The following is a 23,887-nucleotide window of genomic DNA, read 5'->3' as shown; positions in this document are numbered from 1 at the left end:
TCGAGGGGCTGTTTGCTACAACAGACTGTGCAAGTTAAGGGTCCCTCGACAGGTTGAAATCTGTAAAGCGCCTAATGCCGCTGTCAAAGCAAAATTTCTCTCACTCCCTGTATGGCGTTGTCCGTCTTCATTAGCCCTCATAATGCAGAAAAGTAGGATGTAAAACTGCGTTCATGTTATTCATTTTTTTGGTTTAGCTAGGCCTAGCCTACTAATTAAAATGAAAATTAATGGCAAGACCAAAATGTAATTCTGATTTTATCAATATAAATCTAGATCTACCTATATTTTTGTTTCAGCTTCATGACAAGTATGACAGCTTGCAAGGAAGTTTTACCCAAAGTTGGACTATTGTATCATGAGGACATGCCCACAGTTGTTTTATGTAAACCCAAACTTTTACCTTTAAAAAGTGTCACATTGGAAAAGATGGAGAAAATGCAAAAAGAAGCTCAAGAAATTGTTAAAAAACAAGATTTGGAAGCAAGAACATTTGGAAATACCAATAGTGGATTTTAGTAGTAGACTTATATTTTAAATTATTTGTCCGTCCTGGTGTTATTTTTTACATTGTTAATATTATATTGTAAGCTAATTAATAAAATGTAATCTTTAATAATTATAGTAATGTATAATAGTTTTTACATGCCCATATATCTTATCAAGGTTTAATGGCTAACACTGTATTACTTTTTAATTGAATGAAATGGATTAGTGGGTGCAGAGTTTTGACCCTATGATAGGTTCTGATACAGAGAATGATGTACATGGTAAATGTTTCAGAATTTACAATTTAGTTTAAGTTACTTCCCTCAAATATCTGCATTCAAAATTAACCTTAATTTTCAGAATTAATAATTAAGTATAAGCCTAAATTACTTCCCTTATCTCTCCTAATTTAACATTGCTAAGATCGTTCTGGAAGGATGAAGGCTACACAGAGAAAACAGAATATTTGAAAGTCCCTCGCTCGAGAACGATGTTATTTGCTCAGTCGAGAACGATTTTATTTGCTCAGCTAAGAAAGCTCGTGACAGAAATGAAATCTGAAATGAGTATTGAAAACGTGTGAAATGTCTTTCATACAGTTGAATCATATTATTAGATAACTGACTGCGCCTAAAACCCTAATAAAACGTGCCAGATATCTCATAGACGTAGTGACCGATATTTGTAATATTTTATAGTAGGACTGTATATTATCATAATAAAGATTATACCTATGGTTCAGATTAACCTCAACCTAATTATTAACTTACTAAATGTGATATGGCACCTTCCGTAGGGTTATAGAAACCTACACAAATAATTTGTTATATCAAAGTGTCCTAATATGACCTTTACAAAGATCGTGTCATAGAAGTAATAATTAACCTTCCTATTTTCAACAAGATTTTTCCCCAGTCAATGATGCAGGTCGGAGCAATGGGCACATCGTTTAGTCGTATATAGGGGACAAGAAACAACAGGTTAACGTTAAAGGGTTACTACGTCTTAGAAAACATAAAATTTGAAAATTTTAAACTTGGCCAATAAGAGCACATATTCATCAGTATATATACCTGGTGTCATCAATAACATACCAGGATCCATAAATAATCCGATAAATCCAAAAAACTTTACGAAAATGCAATAAGAACCAGAGAAGATGAGGATTAAGTGGGCTGATATCAGTCTCGGGATATAGAGGGATCATTCTCTTATATTGAGAAGTTCTTAAAGGGATACTACGTCTTAGAATGAACATAAAATTTAAGAATTTTTAACATCGCCAATAAGAGCATATATTCATCAGTAGATATACCTGGTGTCATAAATAACATAACATGATCCTTATATAATCCGATAAATCCCCAAAAACTTAATAATAATGCAATTAACTATTGAAAACCGCTTAATATTATGATTAAGCATTTTTCAATAATAACAAGTTTTATGAATTATCCAATTTTCTAGATTTTACAGGGATTCTGTTGTAACTTTATGACACCAGGTAAGTTCACTGATGAATTATTCTCTAAATTCTAAAAATAAGGAAGTTTTTCCTTATTAGCCGCTGTGGTCAAATGAGTTTGCACAGAATTATCTCCCTTGAAGTAAAACAAATTAAAACGTAACAAATTTCATTCGTATTCATAAGAAAATCGTTAACAATTCAAAATGTTCCGGTTGTAGACACGAGTTCAATCTCACCAAAGACGTCCTAAATGATATTACCATAAAACAGTACTATATATGGTCAGGGATACTGCAGCTTTTAAATATTACTAGATTTGGCACAATTAAAAGTATTAATTTTATTCGCAGGTCGTCGTGATAAATTTCTATTTTGGCATATTACAAGAAATATTGGATATCGCAAAAAGAGATTTTTCACTCTCGAACTGCGATGCGATACCGCTTAGATCGAACATTGGCCTCAAAGTTACTTCATTTCTATTTATCTCAAAAATTGACTTGGATAGTGTCATGTGAGTCTGTATCATTTGCAAATAGATTGGACAGTTTGGGCTTACTAACATAAATATAATTCAAAAGTCAAACAGGTCACCACTTGAAGGATCGAGTAGGCCTACGTGCATTCTGTTGGATTAGCATGACACTATATGTTTTCTTTAATACCTTGTTTTCTTTTAACATTCGAAATTACTTAGTAAATGGATATTACTTCTGGATCTTTTGGATTATTAAATTGTCGTATGATTTTGGTGGTTGATCACACAAACGAGTCAAACGCCATTACTCGGAACTTCAGAACAAATTTCCAAATGTATACACAAAACGTTTGGTTGTAGCTTACAAAAGAAATCAAAATCTTCGCAATTTCCTCTTCACGGTAGTCTTGAACCATTGAACAATGCCCATTCATCCTAAGAGCAGATAAATCTTCATATAAATGTATCATGTTATATAAATAAATTAATCGATTTCTAAGTTAGATTTCAGGGAATACTTATTTCAGGACTGGTGCCATGGCTATATACAGTATATTATATGACATGCAGTGTATGTTTGCGTGTGTGTCTTTTCAACTAAAATCATATACTAATGACTAACTAATTTTCACATAATTAATAGACTTATCTATTGCTCTGTGACCTAGGCCAGTGCTTTGATTGAGACTCGTCTCAATACACCCTAACACAAACAGACAGAATAAAACACACCAGTGAGTTTGCCGCAGAAAAGCCATTTATTTTGTTCAGCCCGTTTATATATTGGGTCCGATCCTTGTGATAAGATAAACTTATAGCCTTAAGAACGTGCAGTTAACATTGTATATAAACATAGGGGGCACTTGTTGTCACGTGACTCATCTTACTGACGTCACGGTAAATAAACCAAAACATCAACAAAGTATCGTGACAGCTTGTGGCTAGCAGTCGAAAAAACGTTACTGTCTTTATATCACCAGATTTAATACGGATACGACCATCATGGCATCTTTATCTAAACAGGATAATTCAGACGACTTGAATGGTAAGTACCATTTGTTCAAATTCTACTCACAAATTGCGATTTAAGCGAAACTGGGTCAGTTGTTTCATTTGGCGTCTGCGTTTGCTGCTTATAATAGAATAATAAAGCCAGTAGATTGGTCGATATACAGGCGCAGATGAATGTCATTATCGTACTGCATTCAGACACGTAAAATTCGGCTACATAATTTGACAGATTTCGTCTAGAAATGTTTAACTTTGGTGTGACTTGAATGAAATTCTATCTTTTGCGTCTGAATAAATGTTTGGGATGAGGATACCTTTGCCCTGATAAAATGTAAACAAAAGAAGGAATGTTTGGCCACACGTCAAGCTGTTGTGAGTTTGACAGTTCTGTGAAAAATTTATGTGTGATGCCAAAATTTGGAGCTTACACCCAAATATTTCCATCAGCACAGTATAATTGTTTAATGGGGAAATAGGTCTTTTGGCTATGCCTTGAAAATACTAGAGTAGAGGCTGCCCTGACATTTAACCCAGATTTTTATAGATTTTTCCCACATAAACAATGGTGTTCATTAAAATGTAACTGAGGGTGGAGTTGTCATAAGAAATCAATATAATGCTCATAACCAGCATTTATCATCAGCTGTAGGCCCTAAGTATTATATTAATACTAATCACACCATTGTCCAGTCAGTGTAATACTAAACATTTATTGTACAGCCACATGAAAAAAAATATTCTATTCTAATCTGGGTAGATAAAATATGGGTTATAAAAAAACGACCTATTTTAGTCATAATATTTTGAAGTCAAATGAACTCAATGAAATTTCAAAAGGATTTTTGAGTCTTAATGGCCTATGTCATAAATTTGTAGATAATCAAAGAACAACTGATTATAGTCTAAAATCCTAAATGGCATGACCTTTCATTGGAAATACAGACCTATTAGGTCCAACCATCATATGAATTTTGGATGTTTCCAATCTGTTGCAGATTGTGCACGCAAAGAAAACCTTTTTTCACATTTTTCTTTGATTTTATTTACAGGCCTACATGTATTCTTAAATCAGCTTTTAAATTTGCTTAGGTCCACCCATTTAATAATTCTAATTCTAATGGACTATATAACCACTGCCAATCCAAATAGTGATAACTGGACCTAATAGATGATTATACTATGAACTTTATTTGACCTATTGCACTCTGAAACATCTTGTTTGTTTTGATTTATGTTTTTCACACAAATTTTTTCTTATAAAAAGTTATGAATGAAATGACTATATGATTAAATGAAAATAGACAAATCAAAATATCTGGGTTAATCAAGTTTGACAGATAAAGAAAGTTCATTGTTCTTAATTGAATTAACACAATGGTTCAAAGAATGCACACAATGCTATGTTTAAAGAATTAATAGGACAGCTATATGTTTGCTCAATATCTTTTTATGAAATTTAGGCTAATCAATAAACTACTGTGCAATATTACATGGGCCAATGATAAATTGTATTTCAGGAAATTTTGTTATATGGGCTACAGAGCACAATATTGTTACCAGTCTGCGAATGACATTTCTGCATATTTGGCATATTTCATTCAGCAATTTCCTTGATTCATGACAGGCAAATACCATACACGATGATAATTCTTGCATGCAATTTGTAAACATTTAGATCTTTGATACTTTGTACTCTCATATCAGTTATCAATAGTACCCATTATCTTTAACTAAACATAACAAGCCCATCTTTGTAACTTTAGTCAGTGCTAAAATAATTGGAAATTTTATTTTCATATCAATGCAAGAATTTGAACAGATAAATTGCCAATTTTTAAAAGAGATTGTACCTTAGCAGGTGCAGACTGCAGTGTTATTGACAAAATCACCCCAACTTTCTTGGACACCTGGCTTTTCATTGCATCTTGAATTATCCATGAATAAATGGTTTTTATTCTTAGGTTATTAAAATGCAGATCAAGTAGATATTGCATTTCCTTTTTAAGCTGTGGGTAAATGCATTCAATATACATGATCTGATAAAATTATTCCTCAAAATGTATCCAATCAAGATTTTATCAATATAACCCTCAAAACACTGTTAAATGTGGGCTGAAAATTTTAAGTCAATTTTTAACATGTGGACCTCCATTCCTTATATGTAGTTGTTGAATCTTTTGAAATTTATAAATATGTACTTTTGAGCTGTATAGAAATACCATTAACATGGCCACCACTACAAAAATACCTGTTCATTTCATAGTTTGTTCAGCTTATATGTAAATGTCTGATTTTTTTAAAGTGCTACTGATACACCAATTAATGATTTTTCTGCTGATTAGATTAACAAGTGTATAAATGTTTCAAAAAAGAGACTCATTACTATCTGCACCTTTTTATCTTCTGGTTCTTGAATATTTCACCATATTATATCAGATCATAGCTAGCACAGTAACTATTTGAATGGTATGTGATAGCATGATTTGGTCAAGTTCCTAGAAGTAGGTTTGATTTGGTTATTTTAATTTTTCAAATGGCTGGAGAGTTTTGATATAAAATTGCTTGAGTGTATAACAATGTAATTTAAAGTAAATGAGCTTTTCATTTGAACCCTTTATTATCCTATAGCCTTTTTCAATATATAAAGCCAGAGGCAGACAGACAGTTATTCTAATCAGCTTTTGTTTATTGTTGAATTTGAGGCCTTGAGAATGAAAAAAATAATGTAGATTATCAGTTGTATCATTTTAGATTTTGTGTATGTTATTTTTATTGTACATGTATGTCATGTCATCAAGGCCAAATTTAAGAACATCTAAACAGCTTTTTACAAAACATGTGAAGTGAAAGTAAAACTTCGTTGTTAGGTATTATATCATGACACAGTTCTAAGGAATTACAAACAACTACTTGCAAGTATGAAAAAAATGCAAACATCAATATTGTTTTTCTTCTATGAATTTTGATTGCAAAATTAGATGTCTTCAGAACTATTTTGGTACTTCAATACATGAGTGTATGTGTTGTATCAATTGAGTGGTATTATATCAGGTCATTCACTATTCAGTTTTTCTTCCTCTCCATGACATAGACAGTCATATAGTAAATCCTTGAATATTCATTTATGCCACCTCTTTTTGGTTGGCATTTTCACATTACAATTAAAGAGAAGCTTTTGTCAGCTTGACACAGAGCTTAAAAATTTTTATAGTTTTATCTTATAATGTTTACAAGCATCTTATAAATCAGAAGCACAATTATCCTGATTATGCAATATTACATAGTCATCATTTCCCTTTGATGCAGATAGACAAAAAGGTGAAACACAGGTTGTACACTTGAGTACTCAATGAAGTGTAGCTATACCCATTGTGTTACGTAGGTGATGGGAAAGAGGAAATATCAAAAGAAGCATTGTCCTGTGACCTGAAGCAAACATTTGCACTGTTAAAGTGCACTAATTATCCACTTCAACTGCTGATACATCTCAATATTAGCTTCCTGTAGCATTCTTTAAAATGAAAATTACAAAGTTCATCCAAAATCCAATTTAAGATTTGGACATTTTAACATTTCTTTTATAACCAAATAGATTTAGAATAATAATGGGTGCTGGAATTCTGTATTGAGAAGCCTGCATGATTGATTATTATAAACAAAATCCTCTGAATTCAGGTCTAATTTGGATTCATGACAAATTTTTGATTTTTTTTCATGCAGTATGACCTAAGCACTGATAAAGAGATATTAAGTATACCTAAAACTTGTAACCTTAGGGCACTTTCTGAATTGTCATGGTTCCTGACTATTTTATAAGTTTAATAAACAGCTACTGGATGTACTATAACTCCTCAAAGCAATTGATATGGTTAATTTGAAAACAACCACACATAACCTATAGCTCAGCTGTTATGTGATCTTGCTGAATATTTTTAGGCTTTTAAAATTTGAATAGAAATAGGTGTTCAGTGAAAATCAATTTATATAGGAATTATGACCCTCTGGTGACCCTACTTGGTGTATAAGGTTGACCCAAGAGAACACATTACCTAATTAGAATTATATAGAATATACATTCATTATTTGTAATAGATTATATAGAGCTATTTGATTTGTCAGTCTAAATTACTAGGCTACATGTATTCGGTTTAATTAAAATTAGACCAAGCTTTCGTTCTGTTTTATTGACTGTGATTTTTAATATAACCACTTCAGTTAGGGTCTAAAGATGGCCTTCTTGAACATTGATTAGTTTGATAACATGGCGGGCCAATCCAATTCTCTGCCCTCTCCACTGCTGCAATTTTGTGACATGAACAAAAAGTGTAGCATGAGAAGCATTAGACATTGAATGCCCCTTTTGTTTTCATAATAAATGATAGATGTGTAAATTGGCATGGAATTGGATTGGCTGGTCGGGTTATCAAATTAATGAATATTTAAGAAGGCTGTCTTTAGATCTTAACTGAAGTTAAAATTACCCCAGTTCTAAATAAAAAACGGAAAACAAAAGTTTAGTCTAATTTTAGCTATGTGTTTTTTAATGTGTTTAAGGTAAAAAAAAACAGCCTAGAAAAATGTGTCCTTTTTGCACTCATTTTTTTTAATATTCTTTAACAGATAGTTATCCATAGATGTATATGGTAGCAATTATCTTGACTATAATACCAAATATCATTTATCTTTCTTTTTTGGATTGATATTAATTTAATAGTGTAGAATAGGGTTAAAATCTGAATATTTTAGAAAGGAAACCAGAATGTGTGATTTTTGACCCAATTCTTTAGGAGGAAATAATGAGATATAGGTCAGTCAGATTTAGGTTATAGTATATAATGCATTATAGACCTATATCTATAATGCCAAAAATGTACTTACTAAGAATACCAAGCTAAGAAAATATTGAATATCACTACTATTAAATGACTATATTTAGTTATAATTTGACCTATTTCCCATGGCAGTATTACTGGGTAAAATATCTTACATATTTATTTTGTCATTTTTTAATTTTTTAAACCATAAAGTCTATTGGGTGCAGGTTATATTAGAAACTCGCCATGAAATAAGTAAATGTTTACTGAAAACCAGATACATAAAGCAAGGTTAATTAATTTATATCAGAACTATTTTCAAAGACGACCATCTCTCAGCAGAATTTTGACTATCATTTTCAAAAATATGATTCAGAATTTCTCAAATAAGTTTCATACAACATTTTCAAGGACCTGTGGTGTATTTTTTTTTCAAGGAAATACATTTTTTGCACAATTTTTTTTTGTTTTGATAAAATCTCTAGTCTTTCACCCTTGTACATACATAGCTGTTGCGCAGCATCATATTGCGAGTATTTGGAACTAGCTGTATATAATTATAATTGCTGATATGACACTTTATTATCTGTGAAGGTATCATGCCAGAATATATTAATATCTAGTTTGATATTGTTTATCTAAGATAGGTAAGATAATATCAATATATGCCTACTTGATAACTAATTATCTTTAATTACTCACAAGTTATTCTATGTCCTAATAAAAGTAACTATTTTTAGAAAGAATGTGAAAAAGTTAAAACACTAATTTGAGCTTAATGCTAATGCCAGTTTTCTTGCAAAAATTGTATCCATTTCGCACTATATAATGTTGCTTGTAAGATACAAAAAAAAGGATGTGAAACTGCATTTCATTTTCTATAAACACAAAAATGAAACAGCCTGGGTGCATAGCTGATATTTTTTTTTTAATGCAGTTATTGCTTTACACTTGTACTCAAAAGCTTAGAGCTTATAGATTGAAAATTGACAGTCAAATTTATTTCCAAAATATGTTGCTATATTGGTGTCATAAAGTATGTCAAAATAAATTGGTAAATAATATGACACATAAAATATAACATAAACAATTTATCATGATATATGTCATTTGTATCTCATATAATAATCTTTACGAACATTTAATAAGAAATCAAGTGTACTTTTTTGTTGGCACCTAAACAAATATAGATTCTAAAAATAGTAACTTAAAGAGCCTCAGCACTGCACATCATGAAATAAAGGAAAACTATTAAATTTTTCTCAAGTGCCTTAAAAACGTTTGTTAGAGTTGCAGTAACTTCTAAAGTACTCTAAGTAGGCTCTACAATATTAACAGTTAGATTATAATAGAAAAAAGATTTAATCCTTCTACACTAACTGCTGCTGTTTCAGCTTCAGATATGAATATATACACAATGAAGCCACAATTATCAAGTAATGTATTATGCATAATGTCTGAAATATTGAGCCAATCTAGGTTTTTTTTATCAAAAGCTTGTCTATACAGATTTATCATTGCCTAACTTTTACTTGTATTGTTAGCCAATTTTAAGTGTGATTTTGACTTATTAACATGTAAGGTGATGAAATTGTGTAAAATTTCACTCAACAAGATATATTGGATTTGCATTATATTATAAATGATTAGTGTAGTAAATATTTTTTGAAAATATGCATGTTATCATTTTGTAGTTTTGAACATCTGAGCTGGTAAAGAAATTAGTTAGCAGGTATATTTTGTGTAAAACAAAGAATGTTTCCGTAATATTTCTTACAATACCAATCAAGTACTTTTCTTGTCAGCAAAGGTTTCATTATAGACCCAAATACTAACAATCTGAACTGCAAAACGATACACTAAATCCAAAAAGCTATGAGCTATTGTAATGGCAAGGGACAAGCTGCTCCAATGTTATCAGCTTTCTAATTGTTCAAAATACCCTCAGAAAGTTGTTATCAACTGGATAATTGCATGTGTGATAGCCATTATCTAGACATTTGGTCTATTATAATCAATGTTCATTCAGATTGAACAAGGTTCAAATGAAGGTCGACAGATTCTCTACTTTCAAACCTATTATAAAATTAAAAAATTAAAAAAAAATTTCCTTTATATGTCTGAAGGCATGTGTAAAAATAGATTCATGGTTCACTTGTTGAAAACCTGACTGTCAAGATACAGAGTTATGTTTAGACGAAATTTTAACATTTTTGTAAGACTTGAATGAACTTTAAGTGCAGATTTTTATGCAGTTACTTAAAATTCATCACTAACACTCGTGGCTTAATCATAGCATCACAATAAAAAAAGGAAGTATTGACGCCATGGCTAGGGCTTACAAATTAATGAATATTACCACTTTTCAAATTGTTTTTTCCAGTATCGTTAAGTTTAATCAAAATTTCACTCTGACAATTGTTCTGCACCAAAATGTAGGTCCACAGTTGATAGAGTAAACTTATATATCTTTTATATAGTTAAGACGAGGAAATTTCAAGGCAATATTTGGCATGAGACAGCACATGTTTTAGTTTAACATATTTCAAGTCTAGACTCTAGGTGTTTCTAATTTTAATATATATATATATCTATTTATATATCGTGTGAGTTAAAATATATTTGAATTTTTAGTAAATTGCATTTTAAAATGAAAAGATCTATTTTGGTATGGGTAACTGAACAAGTTATACAATTATAGCTGCTAGTTAACATAGCGATGAGGGCATTGATCCCTGCAACCCTAAACCACATGCTGTTTATGTTAAAGAACCATCAACTGATAGAAATCCCCCAAAAAATCGACAAATTATCAGCCACATCAAGAGCAAAAAATGGACTTAATACTCCATTCAATGCAAGTTGATATGACAAAATATCTACTTTAAAAGGTCTAACTAAATACTGCCTGTATTAATTTTCTCTTCACATTAAAATGTAGGTTGTTAAAGGTTAAAATTTAATTCAAGAAATGTAATTGAGATACAAAGAAAGGAAATTAAATGAAGTTTGAATATTTTTTGAAAATGATAATTTGCACAATAATTAGCCATGTGGACTGGAAAGAAACGCAGACTTCTCAGCTGTAAAGGGTTTTAAAAAACTGCTATTATTATTGAAGTTGTAATTTCATATATTTGATTACAGAATCCTGGGTTGAGTTACAACAGAATTCTTTATCAACACAAATAGATCCTGAATTACCCCGATCTCAGTCAGCATATAATGGAAACTTTGAAAAGTTATTACAAGAAGCACAACGAGAATCACGAACACCATCACGACCTAACAGTAAAGAGTCTTCAACTAGAACAAGGTAAGAACATTTTATTTGTGATATTTCAACACTTCTCGCTCTAAATACTGTTTTCGTTATCAATATATTGGGGCTACCAAAAATGACAGTTTTTAAGAGAAAGTACATTAATCCTTTGAACACTGAGTGTAAAAAAACACCATATATCTCAGTAAGTGAGTAATATGACTTGAAACATATATGATGTCACTTGGTAATGGCAGCATTCTGATTTCTCAAGCACTTTGTTATATAGCCAGTAGAGAGACTACTTATGTTGAAAGAGTTAAGCAAAACTTAATAATAACCGTGGAAAATGTGGATTCAGATTGAACCTTTATGTAACTTTGTTTTCAGTCCAAAGAATCCAGGTAGTCCTACCAATGAATGGGTGAGTGGAAGTTGGAGAGAAAAACAGGTAAATAATCAAGCTGAAATATTTCACATATTTTCATATAAGTTCTTATATATCCATGAAAAACAGTCGTATCTGCAGTAGAAAATCTGACACTTGGAAGAAATGACTATGGTTTTTAGAATTATTCTTTGTCAACTTTGCATGAAATTCAAACCCGTGAGACCTTATTTCATAGCATATGACTCACTCTCAAGTTATCCACTGAATTGTTTTGAGTGATTTGTAGATTTTAGAATGTTTTGATATTATTAATAATTAATATTTGTAGGACCCTGGTACAGATTGGATTTGGGATTGGTCCAGTAGACCAGAAATACTACCAAACAGGTATTGAGTCTTTATACATCCATAATTTAAACCTATGCCGAGCTCTTATTAATCATTGAACACTATAAGAAAATATATAAAAGAAATATGAACAGATCTTCAGAATTGAGAATGTATTTCAGTGCATTCTTTTTTCAGTTTTTGGGAAATACCTTTTAAACCCAAACTAGTAATTTTATCAACAATGTGTAAATATGTTTATTTCAAGTGATTGGAATGGTAAATTTAAACATCCTGGAGCCAAACCTATTAAACATACCCTCAGTGTACGCCATTCTAAAGCTATGAAAAAAGGTGGAATATTTAACTTTGAAAACATACCAACATTATTGCTGACACATGCTTGCACATTTTTCTTAGGAGCAGCAGTGTAAGTATTTCTTTCTTTTTATTTTCATTTACTAGCTTTATGTCAAGTGTCCTAATTTGAAAGATTTATAACTAGAGCTCTAACTTTCATAAGCAAAATCAGGAAGAAAGATCATTATCAAATCTAATGCATGGCCATTCATCAGAGTTTCTCGGGGCCGTGGTAACACAAGTGAGAAAAATTATGTAGTCATAGCTAAATATTGTCCAATCAAAATTGGCCAAACTGTATTGGTAACAAATTTCAGCCAATCAAAACAAATCACTCTTTATGATGCTTTGTTTGCTAACGTAAACAAAACAAAAACAGCATGCCATTATATATTTTGATGAATATGTACGGTATAAAATTGAGTAAGATTTTCATTAAAGAATTGAAGCCGAGAGAAGCCAAAAAAAAAACTTTGGAATATGTACTTGGAAAGAATGTGTACAAGTTAATAAGAACACTCAAAACCTGTATTTGTGATACGATGATGCTTGGCTTGAGTTATTGAAGTAAATTTGATGAAGGGTTGATAAAAAATAAATTTATTTATAAAGTTTGAAAAATAATTCATATTTTGAAATTTCATAGATAGAATTGAAATGGGGGTACAATTTTTTTTCTGGAAGAGTGAATGGCCCCTTGTATCCCTATTGCTACAACATTTCATCCTACATATAATCCTGTCATTTTATATTTTTGTTTTCAGTATGTTTGTATATGTAAAGAAGTATTGCACAGGATGGACAATGGTTTCATTGGATTGACCTGGTCATTTCTAAAACTTAATGGGATCTGAATGATTGCATGAATGATGAACGCATGTCTAGTTTGGGCAAACTGTATCTTTATATTGTATAAGTATAATCACATATTTATTAATTTATATTCCCAATCATTAAGGATTTCCTTATTTTTCGAATTTCTAAAAGCAAATTTATTCACTTTCAACTCTATTTTTAAACCCAAACCAAAGAACTATATCTTCCTTCTAAACTTTTAAAAAAAAAAAAATCCATTTGAAAAAATAATATGGAGACAGCTATGTATTAGAATCTTAGAATACAGCTTGAATGGCTTGCAATAACTTCAAACAGAAGTGACCAACAGATTAAATGTATTACTTACTGAATTTATTCAATATGTAATTTTATTCTAACTCGTTTAATTGCATGTAGGCTATCAAATAGTGAAACACTATTGCCTATTTAAAGTTTTTGTGAAATCAGTTTGAAACAAGATACTTTAAAAATCATGCAGAATAAAGTGGTTTGCATTTAACCAATTTGGCAAGCAAGATAGGCCTACATTTAACCTTACATTAGGATCATGGAAATTCAAATTGAATCGAAATACAAATTTCTTTTCCTATCTATCATGTGATAAAATTTGCTTTTATTTCGATTTTTATCCCTTTGTTTTTTAAATATGTGCAATTATATCTTTTTTCTTTTATCTTAAAGACATTTTTAATGTCTTTCAATTTCTTTAACTTTGCGTTATTAGAATTGTAAAGATGTTGTGTATTATTCAGAGAATGCATTAATTGAACATTTTGTCTCCTGAATTTGACAAAGCCAAATAAATTGGTCATTTAATATGCTTTTTACATCAAGTTGATTTTAATTATTTGTAAGTGCTGGTTTTTAGTTAGTGCTAGTAAGCATTCAATTTTTTATCATTTATCAAACCCAATCCAATTATCTTATTATTATCTATGTATACTTCTATAATATACTCTGATTGTGTTTTATTTCTACATATTTTGTTGTGAACAAAAAAATCCCTAGAAATGGACAATTCATGCTAAAAAATATTTGTTTATTTTTTCTTGATCATTTCAAAAAATCATCTCTTTGAGATTTGAAGTAGGATTTATACTACATTATAATATTGATCTGCTTCAGTCAGAAAAATGCAGACATTCAGTAAAGCGCTATGTCCTCCCATAGCTTTTTCTGAACGAAAAATTATATTTAAATTTGTATACACACAGTAATCTGATTGGTTGAGGATATAACTATTATTGACCAATCAGATGGTATTGTTATAATTTAAATTTGTGTGAAAATGATCAGAGCTGAGTGTAAACAATAAATATGCCCAACAGAAATGATGATATGAACTGGTTTGTTGTTGAGATATGTATTGTATTTGTAATTATACTAATTTGTTTCAAACTGGAGTGACAGTGGCACTTTTTTTTTAAGTCATCCATTTTTTCTTGTAAACTATACCTTGCTCATTAGAACAGAAAAAATGTTCTATTTACAGCCTTAAAATAATGTATGAAATTTTCAATATGTGACTTCCAATTCTAAACAGGTTTTGGATATTGAGTACTGTTCAATATTATAATAATTTGCTCTGTTCATTTTAATTTCATTCCGCTCACTTTTATGATTCATTTTACATTCAAAGACTTCCCAGATTAATTGGATTCCATCTTCTGTAGAGGGTTTGTTTTTGTTTCAAAGGTTTGCTTGAAATTTACTAATATTTTGAAAAAAATATGAATTCTGTAAATTTAATGTTAATTTCATGTATGTAAAACTACAAAATTTTCTTTTTGATATTTAACTACCCTATATTTTGGAAATATGTGTTTTGGACATTTAGAAGTGTTTATGTGTTTCTTTGTTGAACTGAAATATTTTTTATTAGTTACTATCTGTATTTTTGAGATGGAGACAGATTTGAATTTGATTGTCAAGAATTGATCCGTAATGATACATTTATGAGGTCATTGAATTATAAAGATAATAATCCTTTAATTCTTACAAAAAACAAACTTGATTGCTTATGCTTCAAATCTGCATATTTGAACCATTTAAGTAAAAGAATTGAGCAGGGTTCCATTATTTTGACTGAATTCTAACTACAACTGTGCATGCTATACATGCAGTATTGCTATGATAACATGTATACTCTATAATGTGTATATGTATTGTATTTATCTTGTATTTATGTACATTTTCTTATATATTCTCTATAAACATTGTATAATTCTAATAGTAATAAGGCGCACATCAATGTTACGTGTGGTTTATGTTATTTGGATACAAAATCTTTTTATTTTTGAGAATTTAAAAACTTTTTTAAAAAATGCTTGTTTGGTAGCCTACTGAGTATATAAGTCTGCAACTTTTTGATTGTGAGAAAAATTTTTTTGAGATTGCGTTTAAAAAAGTAATGCACTAAAAAGTTTGGATAAATTTTATTAATCTGAAAATTTATTTACATTGTAAATTGTATTTTCATGGCTTTTGCTTTCAGAATGGTAAACACAACTTTCAGTTTATAATTCTAAATCATTCACCTTAAAGAGGCAGTTTGCGCTAAATTATATTGCATATTTTGAAATATTCATATCTTAATCTCAAAAGAACTGTTACAGCAATAAATTTTGAAAATCAAACTATTTTCTAAAAATTTATTACCATTGAAATTAATGGAAATATAAACAAATTTATAAATTTGAGGTTCAAAGGGAAACATTAATTTTTTGATAAATATTGTTAATATGATGTTGGCGCATACTCCCCCTTTAAGTACTGATATCCAAAAGACGCTGCATTCCAGTTAGTTGCAACTTGTGTGAGCTGGTTCAGAATCAGTTTGTATAGTGCTTGATAACTATTTACTTTTAATTATCACTAGTCTATTCATTTTTATTATATTAATTGTATTACAAAGAAAATACAGTTTCTGGTGTATTAAAAAACGGTACTAATTTTCTTAAATCAAACCCCAGTCATGCACTATGACCATGTAAATAAACATGTTAGACCTATATCTTAGAAAATTGTTGGTGCTGGAAATTAATATTCACTATTTTGTGTTGAGCTTACTGCAATTCTATTTTCATGTTCTTGTCATGGAGAAATATGATAAATTTCTTACATGTTAAATATCTTATTAAAATGTATTTGATATTGTGATAAGGTGCATGATCTTATATGAAATAAAATTTAATTGAAATAACTCGTATGTTTTTATTTGAAGTTGGTACCAACAAAGAAAAAAGGGAAAGAAAGGTCTGCTCTGGTAACTCTGGAGTAACGTACCTAATAATTCGTTCCGAAGACTAAAGTTAAGGCAGCTTAACCATCAACCATTCTTTGAGTCTGGTTTATGTTTTGTGAGAGTTAGACGGGTAAAAAAGTTCATGCAGGTTGGGCAGTACCTCAGTAGATATCAAAAAATTTAAATGTCACAATACCAATACTCATGAGCATTTTTTGTTCAGACGAAAGACTCAAGAAAGGCGTCTTAACTCTATTCATCTGAACACACTGTAAGTAAGGCAAGCAAAGATTTTCTCGAAAATAACTGACATTAAGTCAAGAGTAGAGAAAAATAATAAGTGGTTTGAGATTTACTCATCTTGTTTTGGGCAATATAGCCTTCCATAGTCATACGTAGAGACAGTCTTGACAATGAAGTCTATTGGGTAAATAGTTAGCCTTTCTTATCACATAATGATAATGACTATGATAGTCTATTTTTATCTTCCACGTCATTTTTGACAGCTGTACGAAAACGCTTTGGTAAATTCTACGTTTTTCGTTAACAAAGTAGGATGTCGAAGGCTTATCAGGTTATTTATGTCGATGATTTTGAGAGTTTAACTTTATATTGAATGTTACATAAAATTGGAAAAAGAAAGCCGATGTTGTGTGGACTACGCGAATCAAGAAATGGGTCAGTTTATGTGTAAATTATGGAAGGCCAAAGAGGTCAGAATTCTTATGATGGGTAAGTTTATGGTTCTGTAAGTTGCTGCTGGTAAATCAACTATTTTATATACATTAAAATTAGGAGAAGTTGTAACAACTATAAGAACTATTTTATATTATTTGTAGGTTTAGATGCTGCTGGTAAATCAACTATTTTATATTATTTGTAGGTTTAGATGCTGCTGGTAAAACAACTATTTTATATACATTGAAAATAGGAGAAGTTGTTACAACTATACCAACTATTTTATATTATTTGTAGGTTTAGATGCTGCTGGTAAAACAACTATTTTATATACATTGAAATTAGGTGAAGTTGTTACAACCATACCAACTATAGGTAAGTAGGCCTGTATGTAGGCCTCACCTATACATTTTTTCCAGGTGCAATCTCAGATAGAAATAGTAACACTAAGCTTTCACTGAAAATAGTGGACGGTTGATGATACTGTACCACATGTCATGCTTTATAATACATGATGTATTATATTGTAAGCGGAATATGTAGGATCTTATGAGCCCCTTTACTAAAAAATAAAGGAAAAATACCAATTGGTGTAGGTTAAATGAAATTTCCTTATTATTACCCACAATTTTTTCAGGCTTTAATGTAGAGACAATTCAAGAAAAAAAACTAGGTTTAACTTTTACTGCCTGGGATGTAGGAGGTAGAGATAAAATAGTAAGTTTAGTATACCAGTAGTATCAATAGTATATTGGTCAATCAATACATTGTGATACAACATGTCATGATACGTGTACCACTGACATGATAAAAACATAGTTTATGTATAACATGGTTGTATTTTTTACGTTAAAGAAATATCAACTTAAGTCAATTTCACTTATTTCAAATAGATATAATATTTACTTATGCAGATCATTATATATTTCAGCGTCCATTAATGAGACATTATTTTCCGAACACAGATGCCCTGCTATATATAGTAGATAGTACGGATGATGAAAGATTAGATGATGCTCTCAGTGAACTCTGTCAGTGTTTAAATGAAGATGAATTACGTGACAGTATTTTTATGTTACTGTGTAATAAACAAGATAAACCTAACGCCATGACTGCAGAAGATATTCATAAAAAATTCTCTGAAAAGTGCGGAACAAAGAAAGGTAAATATTTTAATCCAAAGAACTTGAGACAATCTGATAATAGCACAACTGTTGACATTGTTTCTCTTGTTTTTTGTCATTTTGCTCTTTTTTTTTAGTAAGAGCAATTGTTATCTAAAGGGACAGATGTGCCATTTTTTTGCACCAATTGTAACTTAGTCTCAGAAATGGGAATAACGTTCACAGCTCAATTTGAGCATTCAAGTCCATATGTGTCCAGAATTATCTGCATCATCTTTTCTTGAGACACTGCCATATATTAAAACGACTTCTATAGAAATAGGAATAGAAATTCCCAGTTTGAGGTATTTTTGAAGGAATCATGTGATTTTCGTACATTTCTAGTACTTCTGAAGACTTTTTACATATATTCAAGATTCAAATCAGCCCCCAAAAAATGGTGCACTGAGTCGTAATACTAGAATTTGTCAGGTATATTTCTCTTATAATAGAGGACTCATAGAGGTGGTTTATCATCCAGTTCCAAATTAGTTTAAAATGAAGTAAAAGAAAATTATTTTGAACATACAATTTTAGACTTCAGGGTCCCAACCGTTGTTTTTTGCAGATATTGGTGTATTTCCTGTCAGTGGAATCAATAGAGAAACTTTAATGGAACCATTAAAATGGTTATCAGAGAGATTGGCTAGTAGACAAACTTGGAATGTAACCAAATCTTCTGTAACCGAAGCTAAAGACATAGTAAAACCTGTAACCAATCCTGTTGGATATTTCAAACAGAGTTGGTTTTATTTCACAAGTTTATTCCAAGCAACTGAAAATTGAAAACATTATGTGATGACATAATAATATAATAACACTCCATTCAGACTGATTTATAATGTGATATAACACTCCATTCATACTGATTTATAATGTGATATAACACTCCATTCATACTGATTTATAATGTGATATAACACTCCATTCAGACTGATTTATAATGTGCTATAACACTCTTTACAGACTGATATATAATGTGATATAACACTCCATTCAGACTGATTTATAATGTGGTATAACACTCCATTCAGACTGATTTATAATGTGATACTACGCTCCATTCAGACTGATTTATAATGTGATATAACACTCCATTCAGACTGATTTATAATGTGATATAACACTCCATTCAGACTGATTTATAATGTGATATAACACTCCATTCAGACTGATTTATAATGTGATACTACACTCCATTCAGACTGATTTATAATGTGATACTACGCTCCATTCAGACTGATTTATAATGTGATACTACACTCTTTACAGACTGATATATAATCAGTGATATAATGTGATATAACACTCCATTCAGAATGATTTATAGTGTGATATAACACTCCATTCAGACTGATTTATAATTGATAAAACACTCCATTCAGACACTCCTTCACTCTTTTCAGTCTGATTTTTAATGTTATACTACACCCAATTCAGACTGATTCATAATGTGATATAACACTCCCTTTCGATTGATTGATAATGTGATGCAAAACTCCTTTCAGACTGATTTAAAATGTGAGATCACACTCCATTCAGACCGAGTTATTTCATGTGATATCACATGCAAACAGATTATTATGTGTTGTAACACTTCTTTCAAACTAGTGGAGGCACAAAATAAAATAAGCTGACATACTTCATGGTCTAATAGCCTCAGAATTTAATGGGATTTCAGTCATTGATAGATTAATATTTTGTCCTGAGTTTTGAGATATATTTTTTCTCATTCAAAGCCAATAGTTAATTGCTAACATTAAAATTTAGATTTTGTTTAAAGATGGGTTCCCTTATTTTCATTCAGAAAAATGAAAGTGCTAATACTTATATGAATAAAAAGTAGAGGTGTTCTAATGACTTGGAAAAATACCAGTTTGTCTCTCATGCCCATAATTAATTCATCATTAGCTGAATAAGAAGAGAATGACTACCAGAATTCCAATGAATGTCCGATCAAGAAAGGTCAAAAAGTCTTTTTTTTTGTTTATGCAGACTGTACATACATGTACATTTATGATTAGTTAAAACTCTTAATCATATGCAATAAGAACATAATAATATGATTAAGAATACTTGATAATTCATTAGAAACACCAATTTATCAAATTGTTTGCTTAATTTGACACTAAAGAATACGGAAACCCATCTTTATATATTTATATTTTGTTATTATTATATTTTTATTTGTTGAAATAAATGAAAGGCTTTTTAAATACATGCTTTCGTGCACTTCAGCAGATGCAGGCTTCAATCTGGCTCAGTTTGATGAATTACATTTGTCTTTCCTAATGTTGCATACTTCGGGGATTGCTCTTGCTAGAAGACAATAGGTTTGATACTTTGTGTTGGTTATTAATATGTCCCTCGTTGCTTATTGCACAGCAATACTCATCTTCAATGCCAAATTCGATGAGAAAACTCCATTTCATTTTATTTGTAGATAATTTTTCCTTCTCAAGGTAGGAGGGGTGTCTAAAACGAATTGTGAGGAAAGTACATATACCCACGACAGCATTCAAAAAAGAACAATTTCTATGGTGAAAAAAAAATGTTATTGTAACATTTTTAATATCGGACTCGCATTTGTAGATTTTTTAGGAGATGATATGTAATTGTTACTCTTCAATTTTTCTAACCAAAATGAATTCACGAGTTCTTTTCTGGGAAACGTGTAAATTTTGAATTTGTAAGAAACTTTTAAAGAAGTTTTATGAAGGAATTGTTTACCCCAACCACCATACATTAAATTGATTATATCCCAGCTATTTGGTTTATTTTAAAGTGTAGTCAGTGGTATAAAGAAACCTACACTCTATTTGCGCTGATTAATTTGTGGCCATTGTGTTGGATATTAAATCCTTGATTAAGGATGAATTTTGTTCAGAAATTTTCAAGTTAGGAAAAAGTTATATTCACAGATTAGTTGTGAGCTTAAATCAGTGTAGGCCAGAGATCTTTTCACACCTGTATTGCTCATTAAGAATGCAGACATCCCAGTGTACACTTTTTTTTGTTGTCATGTCAGCAACATAACAGAACATTTTCTTCCTTGGTGATTAATTTGAAAATGTCATTTATTTATTTTGACATTCATTAGGTAAGTTTTTCATTCATTAATATATGATAGGAATAAAGCTAAAGAGATGATAATATTATATGATATGATATAACGTAAGGTATGATTATATTCTAATAATGATAGGAATTAAACTGCAGGAATGGTAATGTTATAAAATATAGCAAAAATTAAACTGTAGGAATGAAAATGTTATAATATAGAATGATAATGTTATAATATACAACAAGAATAAAACTGTAGGGATGATAATGTTATAATATACAACAAGAATAAAACTGTAGGGATGATAATGTTATAATATACAACAAGAATAAAACTGTAGGGATGATAATGTTATAATATAGAATGATAATGTTATAATATACAACAGGAATAAAACTGTAAAAATGATAATGTTAAAACATATAGCAAAAATAAAACTGCAGAAATAATAATTTCATATCATACAACAAAAATAAAACTGTAGGAATGAAAATGTTATAATATAGAATGATGATGTTATAATATACAGCAAGAATAAAACTGTAGAGATGGTAATGTTATAATATACAACAAGAATAAAACTGCAGGGATGATAATGTTATAATATACAACAAGAATAAAACTGTAGGGATGATAATGTTATAATATACAACAAGAATAAAACTGTAGGAATGATAATGTTATAATATAGAATGATAATGTTATAATATACAACAAGAATAAAACTGTAGGAATGATAATGTTAAAACATATAGCAAAAATAAAACTGCAGAAATAATAATTTCATATCATACAACAAAAATAAAACTGTAGAAATGATAATGTTATAATACAGAATGATAATGTTATAATATACAACAAAAATAAAACTGTAGGGATGATAATGTTATAATATATAACAAGAATAAAACTGTAGGGATGATAATGTTATAATATAGAATGATAATGTTATAATATACAACAAGAATAAACTGTAGGGATGATAATGTTATAATATACAACAAGAATAAAACTGTAGGAATGATAATTTCATATTATGCAACAAAAATAAATTCTGTAGGAATGATACTGTTATAATATAGAATGATAATGTTATAATATACAACAAAAATAAAACTGTAGGGATGGTAATGTTATAATATACAACAAAAATAAAATTGTAGGGATGATAATGTTATAATATACAACAAGAATAAAACTGTAGGAATGATAATGTTATAATATAGAATGATAATGTTATAATATACAACAAAAATAAAACTGTAGGGATGGTAATGTTATAATATAGAATGATAATGTTATAATATACAACAAAAATAAAACTGTAGGGATGGTAATGTTATAATATACAACAAAAATAAAACTGTAGGAATGATAATGTTATAATATAAAATGATAATGTTATAATATACAACAAAAATAAAACTGTAGGGATGGTAATGTTATAATATACAACAAGAATAAAACTGTAGGGATGATATTGTTATAATATACAACAAGAATAAAACTGTAGGGATGGTAATGTTATAATATACAACAAGAATAAAACTGTAGGGATGATATTGTTATAATATACAACAAGAATAAAACTGTAGGGATGATAATGTTATAATATAGAATGATAATGTTATAATATACAACAAGAATAAAACTGTAGGGATGGTAATGTTATAATATACAACAAAAATAAAACTGTAGGAATGATAATGTTATAATATAGAATGATAATGTTATAATATACAACAAAAATAAAACTGTAGGGATGGTAATGTTATAATATACAACAAAAATAAAACTGTAGGAATGATAATGTTATAATATAGAATGATAATGTTATAATATACAACAAAAATAAAACTGTAGGGATGGTAATGTTATAATATACAACAAGAATAAAACTGTAGGAATGATAATGTTATAATATAGAATGATAATGTTATAATATAGAATAATAATGTTATAATATACAACATGAATAAAACTGTAGGAATGATAATGTTAAAACATATAGCAAAAATAAAACTGCAGAAATAATAATTTCATATCATACAACAAAAATAAAACTGTAGGAATGATAATGTCATATTATGCAACAAAAATAAAACTGTAGGAATGAAAATGTTATAATATAGAATGATAATGTTATAATATACAACAAGAATAAAACTGTAGGGATGATAATGTTATAATATATAACAAGAATGAAACTGTAGGAATGAAAATGTTATAATATAGAATGATAATGTTATAATATACAACAAGAATAAAACTGTAGGAATGATAATGTTAAAACATATAGCA

At 29.6% G+C, this 23,887-nt stretch overlaps 2 protein-coding genes across 2 annotated transcripts; both read left to right on the top strand.

Annotated features, from left to right (window-relative positions):
- Nucleotides 1-3,341: 3,341 nt before the first annotated feature.
- On the top strand, nucleotides 3,342-16,637 carry LOTGIDRAFT_205439 (hypothetical protein). Its single transcript, XM_009056370.1, has 6 exons — nucleotides 3,342-3,480; nucleotides 11,408-11,576; nucleotides 11,913-11,973; nucleotides 12,242-12,300; nucleotides 12,509-12,670; nucleotides 13,365-16,637. Exons 1-6 carry the CDS (start codon nucleotides 3,438-3,440, stop codon nucleotides 13,420-13,422), a joined length of 552 nt encoding a protein of 183 aa, XP_009054618.1. The 5' UTR covers nucleotides 3,342-3,437; the 3' UTR covers nucleotides 13,423-16,637.
- Nucleotides 16,638-17,222: 585 nt separating this feature from the next.
- On the top strand, nucleotides 17,223-19,696 carry LOTGIDRAFT_227345 (hypothetical protein). The gene is made up of 6 exons (XM_009056369.1): nucleotides 17,223-17,413; nucleotides 17,657-17,734; nucleotides 17,997-18,076; nucleotides 18,291-18,522; nucleotides 19,091-19,399; nucleotides 19,502-19,696. Exons 1-5 carry the CDS (start codon nucleotides 17,356-17,358, stop codon nucleotides 19,306-19,308), a joined length of 666 nt encoding a protein of 221 aa, XP_009054617.1. The 5' UTR covers nucleotides 17,223-17,355; the 3' UTR covers nucleotides 19,309-19,399; nucleotides 19,502-19,696.
- The last annotated feature ends 4,191 nt before the right edge of the window (nucleotides 19,697-23,887 follow it).

This window comes from Lottia gigantea (assembly GCF_000327385.1).
Source record: "Lottia gigantea unplaced genomic scaffold LOTGIsca_271, whole genome shotgun sequence".
NCBI classification, from domain to species: Eukaryota; Metazoa; Mollusca; class Gastropoda; family Lottiidae; genus Lottia; species Lottia gigantea.
Note: the sequence above shows the minus strand (reverse complement) of the source record. Positions and strands in the feature narration are given on the sequence as shown.